The sequence below is a fragment of the Panthera leo genome, chromosome B3 (assembly GCF_018350215.1).
Source record: "Panthera leo isolate Ple1 chromosome B3, P.leo_Ple1_pat1.1, whole genome shotgun sequence".
Lineage (NCBI taxonomy): Eukaryota > Metazoa > Chordata > Mammalia > Carnivora > Felidae > Panthera > Panthera leo.
In genome coordinates, this window is record NC_056684.1 from 4,970,113 (window position 1) to 4,991,632 (window position 21,520).

At 46.0% G+C, this 21,520-nt stretch overlaps 1 protein-coding gene across 1 annotated transcript in view; it reads left to right on the forward strand.

Moving 5' to 3' along the window:
• Positions 1 to 21,520, forward strand: part of IQGAP1 (IQ motif containing GTPase activating protein 1) — a 101,158-nt gene that overhangs the window by 64,009 nt on the left and 15,629 nt on the right. The window contains exons 16-30 of the mRNA XM_042940928.1: positions 4,426 to 4,516; positions 4,704 to 4,871; positions 5,585 to 5,727; positions 10,447 to 10,617; positions 11,313 to 11,396; positions 11,491 to 11,562; positions 11,657 to 11,726; positions 12,101 to 12,309; positions 13,769 to 13,924; positions 14,149 to 14,312; positions 15,271 to 15,495; positions 18,781 to 18,921; positions 19,012 to 19,096; positions 20,191 to 20,423; positions 21,029 to 21,161. Of these exons, the coding sequence (XP_042796862.1) occupies positions 4,426 to 4,516; positions 4,704 to 4,871; positions 5,585 to 5,727; positions 10,447 to 10,617; positions 11,313 to 11,396; positions 11,491 to 11,562; positions 11,657 to 11,726; positions 12,101 to 12,309; positions 13,769 to 13,924; positions 14,149 to 14,312; positions 15,271 to 15,495; positions 18,781 to 18,921; positions 19,012 to 19,096; positions 20,191 to 20,423; positions 21,029 to 21,161 (2,145 nt within the window). The remainder of the gene's footprint in view (positions 1 to 4,425; positions 4,517 to 4,703; positions 4,872 to 5,584; positions 5,728 to 10,446; positions 10,618 to 11,312; positions 11,397 to 11,490; positions 11,563 to 11,656; positions 11,727 to 12,100; positions 12,310 to 13,768; positions 13,925 to 14,148; positions 14,313 to 15,270; positions 15,496 to 18,780; positions 18,922 to 19,011; positions 19,097 to 20,190; positions 20,424 to 21,028; positions 21,162 to 21,520) is intronic.

Sequence of the window (21,520 nt, forward strand, 5' to 3'; positions counted from 1 at the left end):
GCAACTCTGGAAATCAGAGTCTATCCCTTCCTCAAGGTTTATTGTTGTCTTTTGTTAATGTTGTCTGTTTAGTAACTTTCAATCCTGTTACGTCATATGTGGCCACTGAAGTCTCTGCTTAATTAGCTAGAAGTCATCTAATGGTTAGGCAGAGTATTTTTTTTTTTTAAGTTTATTTATTTTGAGAGAGAGAGAGGGACAGAGAGTGAGGGACAGAGAGAATCCCAAGCAAGCTCCACACTGTCACCACAGAGCCTTACACGGGGCTCAAACTCACAAACTGTGAGATCATGACCTGAGCCAAAATCAAGAGTCAGACGCTCAACTGACTAAGCCACCCAGGGGCCCATAGGCAGAGTATTTTTAAATGCCTAGAACCAATAAAACTCCCAGCTTTTGCTGAGGGCCAGTGTGCATGTTGGGGTGCATCTTCAACACTCAGCCAGGTACTTTGCAATTCTGTCTTACCCTTCACTTCATGCTTGCCCAAAACTTCACGATTGGCCAGAGGTGAGCCCTTACAGCCTTATCGGATCTTTTCTGAGCATGTGCACAACTCACAGATGTATTATGGCCTTCTGGATTCCCATCTCAGGAGTATGTCAGAGGCTTCCAAAGCTCTCTGTGGACATCTCGTTCTCAAATTTTCCTTTTTAAGCTTTTTGGTTAGCTTACTGTTTGCCTTAATTTTTATCCACTGCTCTAGACATTTGTGATGTTAAACAAGTGCCTCTTACTGTTTTTGATAAATGCCCCTGGAGAAAAGGCTGTTTGCACAGGGCATGCTCTAAGTCAGTTCAGATGAAGACAGCCTTGCTTGGTCTTCTAGGGATCTACCTACCAGGTCAGCTAGTGACAGTTCTCTGGGAATAGAAGGGGCTCTGAGGGAGGTGTGTGTGTGTGTGTGTGTGTGGTGGGGGGAGACAGATGGAAATGGGGCCATTTGAAATGCCACAAAGCTCACAGTTGTTAATGAAATTCAGCGGTTATTCTTGAATAAACTGATTACTGCAAGCATTTGGTCAACTTACGTAGTTTTGAAAAAGTTGCCTCTGATGGTTTTTGCCAGTGTTTTTGTTGCTTTTATGTAGGAGAGGATTTTCAGAAGTCCTTACTGTACTATTTTCACTGATGGTCACTTCTCTCTTCATTTAAATTTAGTGTTTTTGGAATACTTGTTAAAGTAGATTCCTAATCATTGGGTAGTAATATCTGCATGCTAAGACATGGACATCAGGGAGTCTCCAGGGCTCCTTTTGTAATTACAGGTGTGAATGACTTGTAACTCTCTGTTCTGCTCCCCCCGCTACGGTGTGTGTACATACATACGTGCACGTGGCTAAAAATCAGCTGTGTGCACCAGCGCGACTGTACCAGTTGTTGGAATATTGAGATACTTTTGTTCGGTCCGCTGCTGCTGCCCTGACAATGTGTGCCACCCCCAGTTCTTGCTCTTTCCCTGGACTTTGGCCGTGCAGCAACTAAAGGATTAATAGCCAGTCCAGCGGGCCATAGGACTGCTCTTCAGATTGTTGAGTGTTTGTGTTGCATTGTTGATGCGTGTGTTGTATAGATGCATGTATTTGTGTGTTGACGTGTGTATGTATATGTATGGTGTAGTTTGTGTGTGTGTGTGTGTGTATGTGGCATGGTTTGCATGTATGATAAGTAATATCTCAATGTTATTTAATATTAAATTAATATTCGTTAATAATTTAATAATATTTTATTTGTCATCACACATGCAAATCATGCCCCATGTGACAGGAGAGACTTAAGGGGTAAGAAGTGCCCTCTGGAGGTGTGTGAGTTTGTGCTGTGCACACACACACAGAATGGCCACTCTTTGCCCCTTCTCCCTTTCCTTTCCCCATATTTACCTACAATCATTGCCCACTCTTTTTGGTTCTTATTTCTGGTTTCTGTCTCTTTACCTCTTCTGAATGCAGCCAGTGTGCAAGTGTCAGCCTTGTTAAGGGGCAGAATTTCAGTATATTTTATGTAGCATTTTCACATTAAGTCTTTTATCTCGGTATTCTCCACGGTATCTAGCCTAGAGTTTTAACTCTCTGCTCAATGATTTGTGTCAATCTTGGATGGTCTCTTTAGAGTGTGTGGGGGCATCTGGGTTTTTTGTCATCTTATTTGATCTGATTGGAGCTGAGAGAACCTGTCCTTTCCTTACACTGGGATGAGGTGGTGTGTGTCTCTTTCCTCCTTCAGTCTGGTGACGGCCATTCCTATATCATCTTTCCCTGCCACACCCGACACACCCATCTGTTCCCTTCTCTCGCTTCCGCTTCCGCTGCTCTCGCCCGCCTGCTTCTTAGGGGAGCGTGCATGTGTTTGTTTTGATTGTTTTGCCTCAGTCTGCCTGGGGCAGAGAAGGCACAACTCAGAATGGTCAGAATTCTTGGTAAGCTGGGCCTTTCTCTGAATGCAGGGGACATTGTGCCAAACCTCCCAGCTCTGTGTACAGTAGATTTCTGCTCAGGGGTATCTGATGTGCGATTAACCTAAAAGTGAACCAAAAAGGGCCTGGTTCTGTGGGAATACTTTTGTTTTTATGTGCGACGACTTTCAGGCTGCCGCTTCTGGAGATTACGCCTCCAGCCCTCTAGTGTGTGATTTCTCAGTTTACGTTGTCACAGACCTGGATTTGACTCACCATATTGTCTCCCGTTGAAACTATTGCTTAGCATTTCCAGTATTTATCGATAGGATCTTAGGGGGATCGTGTGCGGCCGTTTTGTTTTCAGTACCAGAAAGTGACTAGTGGTAGGAACGTGCTAACTTCTGAAGCTCTTAGGTGATATGTTCATGCATTCTATTTGTCCGTGTACTCATTTCCTTTCCCCAGTGTCAGTTTCTTAAAATGGGGACAGCGCCTCTTAAGATTCTAAGCCCAGCATTTACTTTAATTTGCTTAAATGACGTTTTTTCCTAAAACTCTGCATTTGAAAGGAATACATCACAGCTTTCAACGTCCCATGGCTTCCTTTGGCTTTCTCCTGTCACCAAGGTGCTTTGGCCACTGCCTCGCTCTGCTGATTGAAACATTGTCTCTCTCTCCACAATAATGTGGGAGGAAAGGGAAGCTTCCTCTGAGGTTTTGCTAGACTGTTGGGCCTCCTGAGGACACTGAGAAGGTCTGCTTTGCCCTGCTTCATCTGGCAGCGTAATTGTAGTTCCTGCTCCCGGTTGTCTCATTGGTGCCTTGGCAGGTTATATGTACACCAAGCACTTAGAATGGAGTTTTGATCTGCTATTTACCCCAAATGCTATTAGCTCAAGCCTGAGAAACAGTTAATTTTATTGGATCTGCCAGGATCACCTCAAACATGACTCTCTCAGCCTGGCCACTTCAAAACCTGAGGTGTCTTGCCTTTTCTGGAGAAGACTGCTGTATTAATCTTCAGTATTGGTGCTTTCTATTGAGACTTCTGGAGACATTAACAAACAGAGGACCCTCACTGTTGGGAGACGGTTGAAACTTCTGTAACCTCAGTATGACCACTGAAATCTAAGTTGGTATCAGAGGTTTCCAGTTCTGACTCTGACACTGACACAGGTGGATGTGGTAGAATCTGTCCCCTCACAGCAGTGAGTACCTGGGGCTAATCCCTAGTGACGTGCCCAAGTCACAGAGTGTTAGCCAGATTCTTGGAAATTAGAAGATACCGGAGGACGTTTCTGCCAACCCCAGTCTGTTTGACATGTCTTTCAGCGCAAACAATTGCCAATAAGCTACTTAAAAAAAATGTCTAAGACTTACTTAGAAAGAGGGAAGCGAGCCACTGGTTTTATTTCCTATCAATCCCCAGTATTCAACCTGGACTGCACTGTGGACCAGTGAGACTTTCGTTGGCCATGCTGAGCAAACTAATCGCTGTTTATTATGTTTCTGTGTGGAAATGTGTTTTTAAGTTTCCAACAACTGACGTAACATTCAAGGTTTAGAATATAAGCTGGGGATAAGTTTAGATTGCCTGTGATGACTCCTGGCTTTACCTGTGGTGAAGTCTGGCAATCTTAAAAACAGCAGTCATAGAGAATATTAACTTCCTTTCAATACTGATGTCAAAGGGGCCTTCTAAAAAAGTACCACATGTTCCTATTCGTGCCGTGGCCCTCGTCGCACTAACGAAGTCCCAGGTCCCTTCCCAGTTTGGTCCTTTGCCGCTCCTAGCTGCTCGTGACTTCCTGAGCCACTTGCATCCATGTTCATGTGATCCGTCCCCTGCATCTGAGGCGTGTCTCATAAGCTTTGACCAGGTTTCGATGCCCAGCCTCTTCCAGTTGGCCGTTCAATGTGTCTTGTATGTTTGGAACTTCTTCTGCCTCTAATTGAGTCTCAGAAGTCCTCTTGATCTCTTGTACCCTAATGTCATGACTCTGATATTGTTTTGCTTTAATGGTGTGTAGGAAACCCAGGATGAGTCAGCGGTGTTATGGTTGGATGAGATTCAAGGTGGAATCTGGCAGTCCAACAAAGACACCCAGGAAGCACAGAGGTGTACGTATGGGTGTTTTATTTCTGTTTCTGGGGGGGGGGGGGGCGGGGAGGGGGTGGTGCGGTGTCCCCTATCCCAGTCTTCCAGCTTGATAGCCGGAGCGGGGCAGGGGACAGTCTGCCATGGTGACACAGTGTGTGCATTTAGACACTTCTGAACTATTCTCGTCACCCTTCTCTTCTGGGATAGTTGCCCTCGGAATCTATGCCATCAATGAGGCGGTGGACAGTGGTGATGTGGGCAAAACACTGAGCGCCCTTCGTTCCCCTGATGTCGGCTTGTATGGAGTCATCCCTGAGTGTGGTGACACTTACCAGAGTGACCTTGCTGAGGCCAAGAAGAAAAAACTGGCAGCAGGTGAGTTATTGGGAAAGAAATCTGTGCCCTGAAAGGAAGAGCTCGAATCTCTGGGGGCAGCTGTAGGGAAAGGTGTCTTAGTCCAGAAGCTTGGAAGGTAGGCTTGTTTTAAAGTCCCTGAGGAGGTAATGGCTCTATTTAAAAAACAAAAAAACACCCCCTCCCCTGCAAAGGCAGCTGTGTTAAAAAGGTCAGTTTCTGAAAAGGCAAGCAAGAAGGATCAAAATATTTGACTAGTTGTCTTTCATAGGGTGTCATTAGTTCTGATTATCTAATCCAATAGATGCTAGTTAAAAGTAGTTAATCTTCAGAAGGAGGGGGAATAAAGATTTTTCATCCCATTGCATGGCCTTTTTTTTTATTATTAACTGGAGAGGCTGAATGGTTGCAAATCTTTTTATCAGATTAGTTTTCTGACGTGCCAAGTTCTTACATGCAGGCTTTAGAAGGAATAAAGTTAGTCAAGGTTAGTTCCACAATTGGACTTCATACTTTCTTTTTATGACGTTGAAATGAGTGAGCTGAGACATTACAAAGCCATCATTTTGGAGGGACTCAGGATGCCCCTTTACTCTTAGAGATATAAGAAACAGGGTTTTGGAATGGTTCTATTTAGACTGTTAATGCAGCCAGAATAACCCTGCTGTTTTAGACATAGGAGTGTGGGAAGTGTGGCTCTGGGTTTCTTTTATCTTTCCTTTATTTTCTGTCAGGAGATAACAACAGCAGATGGGTGAAGCATTGGGTGAAGGGTGGATACTATTACTACCACAACCTGGAGACCCAGGAAGGAGGATGGGAGGAACCCGCAGACTTCGTGCAGAACTCAATGCAGCTTTCTCGGGAGGAGATCCAGGTAGGTCACATTTCTTCCCAAGAGAAGAAGCTGAGAGAATGTGTTCTAGAGCGAATATTAGTGAGGAAGATGGGGCCTGTGGTTAGAAGCCCTAGACTGAAATTAAGGCTGTGGAATGAACTATTTGGAGTAGTTTTTTTTTTTTTTTTTTTTTTTTCCTAGTGGTTGGGAATGACTAAAGGCCTAAATTAGTAAGACCTCTGAATTGTAGAATTAAGGCAGATAAATTGTGTGCTCACTAAAGAAAACTTGGATGATCAGGGGAAAAAAAAATGAATAGTTGCTCTGACTCCTCATTAAATGCAGTAAATTTTTTTTATTATTAAAAAACATTTTTTTTTAATGTTTATTTTTGAGAAAGAGAGAGCATGAGCAGGAGAGGAGCATAGAGAGAGGGAGATGCGGAATCTGAAGCAGGCTCCAGGCTCTGAGCTGTCAGCACAGAGCCTGACGCAGGATTCGAGCTCAAGAATTGCGAGATCATGACCTGAGCCAAAGTTGGAGTTTAACTGACTGAGCCATCCAGGCACTCCGTCTACTTCTAGTTTTTAAAGTGAGCCGATGGGGCGCCTGGGTGGCTCAGTCGGTTGAGCGTCTGGCCTTGGCTCGGGTCATGATCTCACGGTTCATGGGTTTGAGCCCCTCATCGGGCTCTGTGCTGGCAGCTCAGAGCCTGGAGCCTGCTTTGGGTTCTGTGCCTCCCTCTCTCTCTGCCCCTCCCCTGCTCATGCTCTGTCTCTCTCTCAAAAATAAATAAACATTAAAAATTATTAAAGTGAGCCGCTAAGTTTGTGGTGCTTGTGTGTAGGAGCCACGTATCTTGTCCTTGATGAGCTGTTGAGCACTTGTGACGTTACTTGGTTCTGAGCTCACGCTCATTAAATTGGAATTGTCTAACGAACATTAGAGAGGACAAGGTATTGAAGGGAGATGTTCTGAGCTCCTATAGGTCATAGTTAGACATATTTTCCCCCCTCCTTATTTGATTATTTTCTTTTACAGATTTAATTTTTTTTTTTTTTTAAATAATCTCTACCCCAAACATGGGGCTCGAATTCACAATCTCAAAATCAAGAGTCAGACGCTGTACTGACTGAGCCAGCCAGGCACCCTGATACACTTATTAACAGGCACAAAGATTCCTGGAGAGAGAGGATGGTAAAGGCCATCTGTTTCTGTTGGGCAGTATTTCCCAGGTCCTGTGTAGAATAACTAGTACATCTCCATGTGTAAAAAGCGAAATGGTCCTGTTATTCAGAACGCCTGTCAGAAGGATGAGTTTCTGTCTTGTGTTTGAAGGTCTCCTCTTACCTCCCTGATGTTTGACCTTTTCTGTTAATGATTTCACCGTGACGGAATGTAATGAAAGCCCTTGAACTCCGTGTCAAGTGGGATATAAAGTTGTATCAGAGACTGTCCCTTCCTGATGTTCCCAGTGTGTGCACCCAGCTGGGAACTGAGTACTGACTGCAGGGGGAGGCAGACGGACGCGGATGCTCTAGAAACAGTAACATAGAGGCTACGTAAAGAAGCAGTTAATTGTGCTCTGGACAAAGAAGGCACAGATCACATTTCAGCGGGTGCGGAAAAGAGGAAAGGACTGTGTGGGGAGAGGCATCGAGGACCGGAGGAACATGGGCCATTTTACAGGAGGATGAGTGGTCCTCGTCCCGTTAAGCAGCCTGTGGCCAGGGTGGGGGTGCAGGTCAGGTCAAGTTTCAAAGCCCTAACGTGTTGTGTTAAGGAGGCCAGACTGCATCTTAACTTTTTTTGAGTCATGTGCCTTTGATTATTATATATATTGTTGTTATATATATATATAATCATATTACGTATGATTATATTGTATTATCATTAACCTCCACAGAGACACGCCTATGTAGTGTTCTGTAGATGGACCTAACTAGAATTTTAAACCAGGAGGGATGTTGCTTCACTTTAGTGTATGACCTAGCCTCCCTAAAAAAACCCCAAAGACATAGTGACCATCAAATTGGATTCTCCCGCTCTCCATTTCCTGCATTTCCTCCATTTCAGTGAATCTGGTTTCTTTTCTAAAGCTTACTGTTCATCCTGTCCCTGATTTCATTCTCCCCGTTCCTCACACACCTTGTACTCCTTCTCCTCTCTCGGTTCTGATTATTCTAACATGTAACCTGGATCTGTGCTTTTCTGAATTCAGTGTGTGTGAGTGAGAGAGGGAGAGACGGGCGGGAATTCCCCAGGGATCTTGGGTAAAGTGGAGACCGATTCTGTGGGTGTGAGAGAGGCCTAGGAATCTGCATTTCTGACCAACTCCCAGTGATGCTGATGCCGTCGGTCCAGGGGTATGCTCCTAAGTAGGAGCCCGCATACATAATCGTGGCGTTTTCACTGTAAAACAAAACAAAACAAAACAAAACAAAACCACAATATTTTTAAAGCCTATGGAGTATTCCTGATTTGGCCTTAACTATAAATTTTTCATGTTTCTTCTTGCTGAATGCCTTCCGACTGAAGGTCATTCTGCCTCTCGCTAATTCATTCTCCATTACCATTCACTTCTTTGCTCACAGCAATACGGTTTCCTGTCCAGCTTTTACTTTAGTAAAAGCTTTAGAGCCTATCGATAACCTTTTCATTGCCGAGTTCAGTTAGGAGCTGTCCTCGTATTTGACCTCTTACTCCGTTCTCTTCCTTGAACTCACAACCCCCTGGGCTTCTTCACTACACTTCTGTTCTGCTTCTCCCACTTCTGAGGGCCCGTCTTCATCTCCCTTGCTGCTGCCTTTTCTGTCCCTCCACTTGAATCACATCCGAATTCCACTGGCTTCCTTCTCTTGGTCTGCGTGTTCTTCCTCGATGGCCTCATTCGAGCCCGTGGCTCCAGCTCTCTCCATTGTGCTTGTGAACCCCAGGTCTTGTACTTCCAACTGCAGTCCTCACCGCCTGCTCTACCTTTCCGTTTCCAATCCAGAAGTCCAGCAGACGCCTCTAACATAGTCCCACAGCAAAACAGGCTGAAATGGTAAATAAAGGTATATTTTAGGGGTACCTGGCTGGCTCAGTTGGAAGAGTGTGTGACTCTTGATCTCCGGGTTGTGCGTTTGAGCCCTGCGTTGGGTGTAGAGGTTACTTAAAAATAAAAAAGTCTTTAATGTTTATGTGTAAAAATTTTTTTGAGAGAGAGGAAGAATGAGCAGGGGAGGCACAGAGGAGAGGGGGACAGAGGATCCACAGTGGGCTCTGTGCTGACAGCAGACAGCCTGATGCAGGGCTTGAACTCACGAACCATGAGATCGTGACCTGAGCCAAAGTCAGACCTCAACCGACAGAGCCACTCGGGTGCCCCCAAAATAAAAAATCTTTTAAAAAAACCCAAAAACCAAAAAGTGTTTTTTTTCTCACATAAAATAATTCTGGAGTCAGGTAGTCCAGCAAAGGTGTGGCGGCTCCAGGATGCCATCTGTTCCCAGGGTCTGTCTTTCTCCTCTGTCATTCTCAGCACGTGGTTTCCGCTCTCAAGGACCCTGTCGTCTGGAACGGTGGCTTGGAGCTCCAGCCATCCAGTTACCAGTTCAGGCAGGAAGTAGGGAGGGAGAGAGAGCAAAAAAGGCCTGATGCCAGCTGTCCGTCTGTCTCTCTTTTTTTTAATGTTTATTTTTGAGAGAGCGAGCGAGCACAAGCAGGGGAGGGGCAGAGAGAGAGGGAGACTCAGAATCCGAAGCAGGCTCCAGGCTCCGAGCCGTCAGCACAGAGCCCGACGCGGGGCTCCAGCTCACGGACTGCCAGGTCATGACCTGAGCCGAAGTTAGACGCTTAACTGGCTGAGCCATCGAGGTGCCCCTCTCTGTCTCTCTCTTAAGGAACTTTTCCAAAGGTCTTCACAGACTGCTGCTAACACCACATGCACCGCCTACACCCCCAGCTCGTGTAGTCTTTTAGCTGCACAATGTTGTTGGCCAGAGAAAACATGCCGAGGCTCTAAGATCAAGGAGAAGGGGAACGTGGATTAGGCAGGTCACCAGGTGTCCTCATCGTTCCTGCTGCTGCTGCTGCCCCCACTCAGAGCCGGGCCACCTCTCACTTGCATCGCAGCAGCAGTGTCCTCAGTCACCCGCTCACGCGGCCCTGCCAGCTCCTCTGATAACAGTGCTGCTTGTCTAAAAATAAGTCTGATGGGGGCGCCAGGCTGGCCCAGTCAGAAGAGCACGCGGCTCTTTATCTGGGGGTCATGAATTTGAGCCCCACATTGGGTGTAGAGTTTACTGAAATAAATATTTTTTACCAGTCTGATGGCTTTATTCCTCTTTTGAAAGTTTGCTGGTTCTCTACTCGTGGTCACAGTCCATACACTCCAGGCTACCTTTCTAGACCATTTGCAATCCGGGCATTCCCCTGGTGTCCTTCCTCTGCTCTGGCATTCCAGGGGCCGCTGGGACTTGGTACCCAGCCCTGTGTTAGCACCTGCACTCCGTCCTCTTGTTAGCAAGCACAGTTCCCGGCAGTCAGTGCCGGGTGGGTGAGTGAGTGAAGGAGATCACATAGGAGGAAGCAATATCATATGTTTGTGACTTTTATTTTTTGGATGGGAGAACAACTCGGCCTTTCGTTCCCACTGCCACTTAAAGATCTAGGACAGACTTAGAAAGCCGTGAGGGTTGGCGTGTACGCTGTGGATGAGAGTTTGTGTCCATTTTCTCCTATGTATGTCTTCCCCTGTGACCAAATGTTTTTCAGAGCTCCATCTCTGGGGTGACTGCTGCATACAACCGAGAACAGCTTTGGCTAGCCAACGAAGGCTTGATCACCAAGCTGCAGGCTTGTTGCCGCGGGTACTTGGTTCGACAGGAATTCCGATCCAGGATGAATTTCCTGAAGAAACAAATCCCTGCCATCACCTGCATTCAGGTATCCCAGCGTCTGTTATACAGATGGCAAGTGGGCTTCTAGAGCAGGGGTAATGAGTGGTCCGCTCTTGAGATCAAGTGGGCTTTTTGCCCCCTTTGACCTCTTCTTGGTCTCTCCCTTTTTTGACAAGTATTTTCTCTTTGTTACTGCTACAGTCAGAACGGTCAGAGCGTGCTGGGTGGTTTTAGGGGTGAGCGGTCCAGTCCAAAAGCCATTCTTGGGCACCTCATTATCTTCTAACACTGTTCCTTTGTGTGAGATTTGAGTATTCAGGGAAACAGCTGTGGTATTACTACAGTGACAGGGCAGCATGGTGTCCTGGGAAGAATTCGGAATTACGAGTTAAGGCCCCAGCATTTCCGGTAGTGGTGAACCCTGCTAAGTTTATTTCCTTGTCCGTAGATGGGAATACTAAAACTTCTCTTCCTCACCTGGTTTGTTGTAAAGAGCCAGTATGGGGACCTGTGGGGGTGCCCTTAAAAGGTGTGAAGTGCTGCACTAACGTTAGGAGCGTGGAAGTTAGCGTGCTGTCCCGGCGGAGGCACGACCCACGCCCTCATTCCCCAGCACTGGAGGGCGTGGGCCTGTCGAAAGCTTCATCATGAATCGCACATGGGTAATCTGTCAAGGTGAGATTTTAACATCCTCTGATCCTCGGGAAGTAATATGTCAACTGTAATGTTTGATGGTTTCAGTCGCAGTGGAGGGGATACAAGCAGAAGAAGGCGTACCAAGATCGCTTAGCTTACCTGCGTGCCCACAAAGATGAAGTTGTAAAGGTATGGTAGTCTGACAGGGATTCTCAGTGTGGGGCATGAGTGATATGTGTTGAGAAGAAGGACTGTTCTCATTTCCAGGATCCCTTTTCCACAGATTCAGTCCCTGGCAAGGATGCACCAGGCCAGAAAGCGCTATCGAGATCGCCTGCAGTATTTCCAAGACCACGTGAGTACCCTCGGAGTGAGGACCGATAGAATTAGTTTTGCTGTATTGTTGGTGGACAAGCGAACAAAGAAATTTCTTCTTCTTTGTTCCTTAGATAAATGACATTATCAAAATCCAGGCTTTTATTCGGGCAAACAAAGCTCGTGATGACTACAAGACTCTCAGTGAGTAACTGTGCTCAGCAGACAAGAGTTGAGGCAGTGGTTGAGAGCCATCGGGTTCTGGGTATTCTCCGCGGATCTCTTTTCTGGTCTTACAGGCAAGGCTTGGGGGTGGGGTGCTGCTTGTGACATAAGCCCCTTTGCTAACCCCGTGGCTTGATGTTTTGTTGCTTGCTGTGTCAGCCTCTTTCATGGCGTAGCGGTAGCATGACCAAGAACACTGTACTTGCTGACTGTCCTTGCACATCTCACAAATAAACAAATAACTTAAGTGTGAATAGAGTTATTTTTTCCAAACAATGCTGACATTTCCTCAAGATTTAGAACTTTTGCTGGTAAATCTCTCCCGTGTCTGACACATATTTTCTTTCTGTCAGTCAATGCTGAGGATCCTCCTATGATTGTGGTCCGAAAATTTGTGCACCTGCTTGACCAAAGTGACCAGGATTTCCAGGAGGAGCTCGATCTGATGAAGATGCGAGAAGAGGTCATTACCCTCATTCGTTCTAACCAGCAGCTGGAGAATGACCTCAATCTCATGGATATCAAAATCGGGCTGCTCGTGAAGAATAAAATCACACTGCAGGTAGGCCCAGCGCCATCCATGGCCTTGCCCCCCCTGCCTCCCCGATTCCGACCTGCAGAGGGGTGGGCGCTGGCTTTCTTCTCAGCTAACGCCATACATTCTTTAAAGTTACATGAGAAATGAAATAATTCTTTAGCAGAATTTAAATAGAGAAAAGAAGATAAAAACCATCCCGTGATTCCACCACCCAGTAATCATTTTGTATCCTACATTTTCACTTAATATTAGAGCATAAGGTGCTTCCCATGTGATAAGTAGTCATAAATAATTTTTTAATGTTTATTTAAAATAAATTTTTTAATGTTTATTTTTGTGGGAGAGAGAGAGACAGAGAGACAGAGGGAGAGAGTGTGAGTGGGGAGGGGCAGAGAGCCAGAGACACAGAATCTGAAACAGGCTCCAGGATCTGAGCTGTCAGCACAGAGCCCGACATGGGGCTCGAACTCAAGAACTGTGAGATCATGACCTGAGCCAAAGTTAGACGGTTAACCAACTGAGCCACCTGGGTGCCCTTAAAATGTTTTATTTTTGAGAGAGAGGGAGAGAGCGAGTGAAGGAGTGGCAATGAGTGAGGGGGGCAGAGGAGCCAAAGTGGGCTCTGTGCTGACAGCAGCAAGCCCAGTGTGGGGCACAAACTCACAAACTGTGAGATCATGACCTAAGTCAAAGTCAGATGCTCAACCAACTGAGCCACCCAAGCGCCCCATCGTAAATATTTTTAATGGCAACAGCTATTTGACATTTAGGTTGTTTTTCTAGTTTGTAGTACAGATAACCTTACAGTTAATGTCTCCGTGAATACGTAGCTTTTATGGTACTTAATGCTTTCCTTTAAGATAGATTCCCAGAGGGGCGCCTGGGTGGCTCAGTTGGTTAAGCATCCGACTTCAGCTCAGGTCATGATCTTATGGCTCATGGGTTTGAGTCCCAGGTTGGGCTCTGTGTGACAGCTCAGAGCCTGAAGCCTGCTTTTGATTCTGTCTCCCCTTCTCTCGCTGTCCCCCACCCCCCGCCCCAGCTCATGTTCTGTTTCCTTCTCCTTCAAAATTAAAAATAAACATTAAAAAAAAAAAAAATTCTCAGATGTTGGGTTTCCTGAGCCAGTGGGTATTTTTATGGCTCAGGTTCTTTTCTTTTCTTTTCTTTTCTTTTCTTTTCTTTTCTTTTCTTTTCTTTTCTTTTCTTTAAGATTTTAAGTAATCTCCACACCCAACATGGGGTTTGAACTCACGACCCCAAGAACAAGAGTCACAGGCTCTACTGACTGAGCCTGCCAGGTGCCCCTATGGTGTAGGTTAATAGGGAGGTGGAGGTAGGAGTAGATTGACTGGTGTGATGAAAGCAGGGTACAGTGTCGTGATTCTAAAATAGTTGATGGCGTCTGCCAATGCAGCAGACCTTCCTGCAAGTGTTTTGGGTGCTTTAGTTTTTTGATTTACATATATGTTTTTGTTTACAGGATGTGGTTTCCCACAGTAAAAAACTTACTAAAAAAAATAAAGAACAGTTATCTGATATGATGATGCTAAATAAGCAGAAAGGAGGTCTCAAGGCTTTGAGCAAGGAGAAGAGAGAGAAACTGGAAGCTTATCAACATCTGTTTTATTTATTACAGGTGAGTGGTTCCTGGAGTTGGTATTGTAGGCTTTGGCTTCCTTTCCCACAAGAAAACCTTAGCCATAAATCTCAGAGTATTTCTCATTTCCATTGAGGGGTGAGCAAAGGGCTGTCTTCTTTGTCCCTTATGCACACTCTAAACCTTTAAGTTTAAAAGAACATGAAAATTTGTGTCAGCCTTTATATTATCTAGAGATTACTTATCTCTTGGTTTTATTTCAGACCAACCCCACCTATTTGGCGAAGCTGATCTTTCAGATGCCCCAGAATAAGTCCACCAAGTTCATGGACTCTGTAATCTTCACCCTGTACAACTATGCGTCCAACCAGCGAGAGGAGTACCTGCTCTTACGGCTCTTTAAGACAGCCCTCCAGGAGGAGATCAAGTATGAACAGACTGCTGCTGGGCATGGAACCCTGTCCCACTGCCATCCACACTCATACTTTGGGATTCAGGCCTCCCCGTACCTTTGCTTTGAACTCAGTTAACATTATGATCTGTGTGAAATACTCCAGAGAAGCTCCCCCCGACCCCCGCTTTTTTTTTAAAGTTTATTTTGAGAAAGAAAGAGTGTGAGCAGAAGGGCAGAGAGAGAGAGGGAGAGAGGATCCCAAGCAGGCTCCGCGCTGTCAGCACAAAGCCTGATGTAGAGTTTCAACTCACAAACCATGAGATCATGACCTGAGCCGGAACCAAGAGTAAGAGGCAGATGCTTAACCAACAGAGCCACCCAGGCGCCTCGAGAAGGTTCTACTTTTTAAGTCACTAATATAAAGTGTTGCTGCTTTGAGGAAGTGGTAGAATAAGAGATTTGCTAAAGCGATTTTAGGAAGATTCTATATTAAAAAAAAATTTTTTTAATGTTTATTTTTGAGAGAGAGAAACAGTGCAAGTGGGGAAGGGGCAGACAGAGAGGGAGACACAGAATCCCACGTAGGCTCCAGGCTCTGAGCTGTCAGCATGGAGCCCAGTGTGGGGCTCAAACCCATGAACCATGGGATCATGACCTGAGCCGAAGTCGGATGCTCAACCGACTGAGCCACCTGGGCACCCTGGATGATTCTATATTAAGATATGATTTTTTAAAAGCTGATCCGAACATGAAGATTTCACATTTTTATCTAAAAAAGTACCCGTTCATGTTCCCATGATTGAGTTTGCAAGCAGCAGGCTGTCCTGGGTTTAGGTCAGTGTCGGTAAATGTTTCTAGAGAAAGAGCACATACCTCTTTCCTTCCAACTATTTCTTTTTCTAGGAGATGGGGTCTCTAAGTAGGAACTCGATCTTTACATTGATAAAGTCTGTGATTATTTTAAAATGAATTTGCATTTGATGTTTTATAGGTCAAAAGTAGATCAGATTCAGGAGATCGTGACAGGAAATCCTACAGTTATTAAGATGGTTGTGAGTTTCAACAGAGGTGCCCGGGGCCAGAACGCCCTACGACAGATCTTGGCCCCTGTTGTGAAGGAGATTATGGATGACAAATCTCTCAACATCAAAACTGACCCTGTGGATATATACAAATCTTGGGTTAATCAGATGGAGTCTCAGACAGGAGAGGCAAGGTATGGTAACCATAACACCTTTTTCTTTTGTTTCCATTATTTTGTTTTTTTAAGCAGCTAACTTCTGATTTATAAACTGATAATTATTCAAGTAGTTTTTCCCTAGAAACTTCTTAAAATGTTGACCTCATAATTGATTCACTTATTTGGCAAATATTTACTGAGTGCTTGCTATGTGCCAGGCACTGTGTTAGACATACACACAATAATGAATGAAACAGGCAAGCTCTCTGCCCTCTGTTCATTGTTATTGTGTGGGAGAGACAGGTACATAGAAATGAAATCACAAATTGAGAATTTTACATTACATTCAACTATAATGGAGGGTACAAGACAGAGCTAACTTGGGTAGAGTGGTTGGGGAAAGCCTCTCTGAGAAGGTGAAATTTCACTTAGCTGAGGCCTAAAGGTTAAGATCGTGTCAGTCTTGCCGAGAGCTGGCTGCAGAGTATTCACGTCTGAACGCTCTGAGGTGGAAGGAGCTTGGGGGTCTGGGACCTGAAGGGACACTGGCCGGACTAGAGATGCAGTCAGATGGGACGCCTTATCTGAGGGAGATCAGTGGGTCTGGTTAAAGTGGGGGAGCTTGGCGTGGGGCTGCCTTGGAGTACTGGGAGTGGGCTGGACCAGCTACGTCAACGTAACTCAGGGGACTTCTCTGCTGGGGCAGTAGTTTGACCACCAACAGCAGTGCCTCCAAAGAAAGGTGTGCCAGTAGAATGTGGGTAATGCTGGAAAAGTACAGTTCACAGAGGCAGCATGTTTCTGGTTTTATCTGGTTTGGGTGAGCAGTTTGGTCCAGGGTGGTTCTTCCCGGTGGTCGTGGAGTCAGGTTAGATCGTGTGCAAAGATCTCTGGAGCTTAGGAGGAGTGGCTGTCTGTATCCTCGCTATGTGGAGTGTGGTCTGTGGACCAGAAACCGGAAAGCACCTATGGCTCTCTCTTAGCACACTGGTTAGTTCAGCTGGTGTTTTTCCTAGCCAGACTTCCTCAGTGAGGGGAGCAGTGTGTCGATTATATCCTGGCCCAGGCTCCTTCCCTTCTTGGACTGATTTGTACACTGGCACCAGCTCGCACTTTGAATGGTGCTGCTCGGTATGCCGCTACTTTCCAGGGACCTGGCCCCCAGGCAGAGAGGAAGGTGCACTCTGGATAGAGAACCGAACGCTTTGCTGACTCCGAGAAAGGGCTTATCCCCTATTGGGATCATTTGGCACCTGATCTGTGTCTCAGTACTGTGCCAGTCTGTCACCAGGAGGCAAGTTATTGCTGGGTGTGATGAAAAGTCCATTTGTGTTTGACCCTGTGCACCTGAGGCTCAAATCTTGGAATGTGGTTGGCCGACCGTAGGACTGGACTGGGAAGCTTTGCCTGCCGCTCAGGCCACCCCTAGAGGACAGCCCCGTGGACACTGGCTTGGGGGTACTGAGCTACCCCTTCTCACAGTGCAGGAGGCAGTCCATTTCAGGTCAGAGCTCCACGAGGCACGTCTGAGGGTTTTTCCCTTGTGAGTACCTGGGAGAAACTGGTGTCTTATTTTGTTTTTCCAAAAATGGAAATTGATTCCAACATATTTTTGTGCTGCTGCTAACTGGGGGGTATAAAGGTGCAGTGGGAGCCCGTCCTGTCTGCAGGTCTCATGGATCCTTGAGCTTCGGCCAAATATGTAGCAGGCTGGGACCTTGCCCCTCTTGGGAGTGTTCGCCTCTGAAATCTCAGAAATTTAATATTCTCTTCTCTGCCCACACTCATTGTGTTGAGCACCTTTATTCCGTTTGCCCATTACTACGTTTTATAAATGTCATCTGCACATAAAGTTACAAATTTTACTGATATAAAAGATGTATAGAACATGTAATTTACTAATAATAAAACCTACCATACTCATATAAATTCCACATAGCCAGTTGTTTCAAACACAATGTTTTTTATTGATTTTTGCTCAATTCTTTTGTTGGTAGTCTATATTTGTAATTCAGCCACAATTTGACAAATGGTGTTGTATCCCTATATGCTTGTATCTGTTTGTTATTGCTCCTGTGACAAATTACCACAAACTTAGTGGCTTAAAATGACAGAAATGTATTCATTCCCTAGCGGTTCTGGAGACCAGAAATCCAAAATCCATATCTGTGGGCTGAAAGCAGGGCGTCGGCAGGGGTGTGCTCCCCCTGGCCGCTCTAGTGGGAAATCCGTTTCCTGTCTCTTCAGTTTCCAGTGGCTGTTGCCATCCTTGACTTGTGGCCGGACGGATCGCTGTGGTCTACCCCTGCGGTCACGTGGCCTCCTCTTCTGTGTGTACCAAATCTGCCCCTGCCTCTCTCTTGTTAGGACACTTGGGATTGGATATAGACCACCCATATAATCCAGGACAATCATTACTACCCTTTGACCTCACTGACGGCACCGGAACCTTGACTCCCACATTTCATTCTTTTGTCTTTCAGCCCCTCCTGTCCTTCCCAGTTAAGCCTAGCACGTCTATTTTCCTGCCGCTTTGTTCAGACTCAGTGCCCTCCCCTGAGGGATCTTGTCAGCTCCTCAGGCTCCAGTTCCTATATGTAACTGTCACTTCCTTCACCAGTACCTAGGACGTCACCAGGTGCCACTGGTTGTGTCTCCCTAGTGTCTCTCATATCTGTTCCCTTGGTCTGCACTGCTGCCTCCTTGCTCATGACCTCATGATTTCTTGATCGGGCTGTGGCACTAACCCATCTCTTTCATCAGTGACTGTCCATCTTTAATTCATTCTTCACGGTGGGTCGGAGAAATCTTCCTCAAATTCAGATCGCCTGTCTTTCAATGGCCCTCGGTGACTTCTAGGAAAGTGCAGACCTCTTAGTGTTACGTATATTATGTACAGCGCCCTCCACAACCTGGACTCTCTTCACCTGCTCACTTCTCCTTCTCTTCCTTTGCTTTGCATTTGATCTTCTTTCCTGGAAGACAAGTTTTTCTCCTGTTTTCTTGAGTTCAGGTGTCCCTTCCTGTTGGTGTGTGTCTCCCACCAAACTAAGAGACTTGGGAAGCTGTCGTGTCCCATACCCTTTTTTTTTTTTTTTTTTTTTTTTTACCCTAAGGGCATATCATAGTGCATGGCACATAGTTCTAGACACTCAGTTCACAGCTAGGACCTGGGTTCAAATTCTGGCCCCACTATTTATCAGCTCTATGAGCATGAGCAGCTTAACCTGATCTCTCTGGGTCTATGAAAGACACAGTCCTGCCTCAGGCTGTTCCTGGCTGTTGGTCTAACGCATTTGGGGATGACTTTTGCTTTCCTAGCAAACTACCCTATGATGTGACCCCTGAGCAGGCTTTGGCTCACGAAGAGGTCAAGACACGGCTAGACAACTCCATCAGGAACATGCGGGCGGTGACGGACAAGTTCCTCTCAGCCATCATTAGCTCTGTGGACAAGATCCCGTGAGTGCCATCAGTTCTGACCCACCTAGGTCCCGTGTTACTGCCCTTCTGCTCCCCAGCTGCTCTCATTAAGTTTTGTCCATCCCACAGTTACGGCATGCGCTTCATTGCCAAGGTGCTGAAGGACTCGTTACATGAGAAGTTCCCAGATGCCGGTGAGGATGAGCTGCTGAAGGTAAGAATCTGAAGGCTGGCACCGTCCTTGCCCGTTCAGGAGTCCTTTGAGGTAAAAGTTAGAAAACGAGGCCCAACCTTAGACCTTCAGGAAGTGCGTGCGCATAGTTTCTGGCAATAGCTCGCCATCGGTTGTGAGCTCTTGAAAGTAATTGTAAATAGTAAATGATACCTCTCTCAGTACCTGTAGAGTTGCTTTATTGTTTGGCACATAGACCTCAAACAGGTAGACAAGGTGGATTTTCCGGTCTTCAGATGAATTTCTCCAAGTCCTGTCTTTTCGCTGAAGAGTTGCTCCCTCTGCTGGTAGCTGGGTGAATGGCAGCGAGCACCATGGTTTCTGCTAAGGCTGTTACTGATAACTCTTTCTTACTTGGCTGTGCTCCTCCTTCCCCACCTCCCCTCACCTTAATCTGAACGCTTTTTTCTTCTCTCTCCTAGTTCTGTGCTTTCCTACAGTGAGGCCTCGATTCTAGACTTTCTATTCAGGTGAATTAAAAATTTTTTTTTCTTTGAATGAAACTCCAGGGGAAGTGCTGTGACTGTCCTTGAATCCTTCTGTGGAGGAGATGTGTGTTGAGTGACTTTAATTTCAGAGGCATGAACTTGTCCACCATTGAAGTCTGCAGCATGACGCTGATGGGGTTGGGCAGACTGCACTGTGCTCACTGGGCCGTTAGCTGTGTCTGTCAGCTTCTCTGAACGAAAGCCCGTCTACGTGAAAATAAGCAGTAGTGCACGTGGGTGACAGCAACCTGTTTGCTGCCATGATATGTGAACAAAGGATGCCCTAAATCCCTTAGCAATAGACTTTAAGTCTGTCGTTTTTACCTTCAGAGTCTGCTCTTTCATTGTAGTGATTGTCAGTTCTGTCCTTATTTTCTTTTTCTCTGCATCCAACCAAGGGATGTTCGGTTGTTTTAGGTTCAGACCTTGAAAGCAAGTGTGTGTGCGTGCATGCGTGTGTGTGTGTGCATGGTGTTTATTTTTCCTTACAGGCCTGCCTTTTCTGGTTTTCTTTGCTAGCAAAATCATTTGTGCCTTACCGGGTGGAGTGGTTTTTAACACCCGTCTTTCTTCTTCGTCTGTTCGCAGATTATTGGTAACTTGCTTTACTATCGATACATGAATCCAGCCATCGTTGCTCCTGATGCCTTTGACATCATTGACCTGTCGGCAGGAGGCCAGCTTACCACAGACCAACGCCGGAACCTTGGCTCCATTGCAAAGATGCTCCAGCACGCGGCGTCCAATAAGATGTTTCTGGGAGATAATGCTCACTTAAGCATCATTAATGAGTATCTCTCCCAGTCCTACCAGAAATTCAGGTAGGGGGAAAGGAACAGGGTACTTGAAGGGTCCCGTGGGCATGTTTCTCTCCGTGAGCGTCTGGACAAGATTAAATACCAGAACTTAGCTTCCCCGGGACTCTGCCATATCGAGGGATACATGTTTGATGTGCTCAGAGCCCTTGGAGGTGATGAAGAGGGTTTTGAGCCGTTAAAACGTATTCCGCTGACATAGACTGCACTTAACATAAAAGCAGTAGATCCTCATTTGGCACGGGTTACTTTGCGCTCAGAGAAGAAGCGGAGAGTGCCTTTAATATTTGTAAGTTAAACAGCCGGTTGTGAGTTCAGGGCATCGTCTCAGAGATAAAACTGGTTTGCCTAACAGCTTGGGTGTTTTCAAACTGCTTTAAATTATGGTTGAGCGGTTCTTGTGGGTGGAATTAAATTGGGTGGAGGGAGAAGTTGTTAAAACCACCCGCCCGAAGGCTGTGAAGCCAGCGGACGTGTGCAAGCTTCTCTACAGTCCGCGGCCTTGACTGGCTTCTCTTTGAACTTGTCGTTGTAAAGGTTTGTGGGATGTCCTCTCGCCAGCTTCTCACGTATGCGTCACTCGGGGGTCTGCCTCTTGCGTTTATTTTCAGACGGTTTTTCCAAACTGCTTGTGATGTCCCAGAGCTTCAGGATAAGTTTAATGTGGATGAATATTCTGATTTAGTCACCGTCACCAAACCAGTGATCTACATTTCCATTGGTGAAATCATCAACACCCACACCGTAAGTATTTTTTCTTTAATTACTTAATTTCATCGCTCTGTCCTTAATTTTAATTGTCTTCCCTAGATGCTGCTTACCGTCTCTGGAGAGCCAGATAACTCGCCTTCCTTTGGTCTTACTGACTTCACGTCTTCCTTGTTTCTCTTTTCTTTGCACACTAACTGTATCTACTGAGTGTCTTAAAGTGGCCCCAGGCCCCCTGCGTTAGAGTCATCTGGGCTGATGGTCACAAATGGAGTTCCTGGTCCCCACCGCAGGCCTGCTGAAGCAGTCCCCACACGTGGGCTCCAGAGTCTCCGTTGTGAGCGCCCATCTAGGGACTTGATAAAAAACTGTGTTCGCTGTTCCTTTGGTTTATC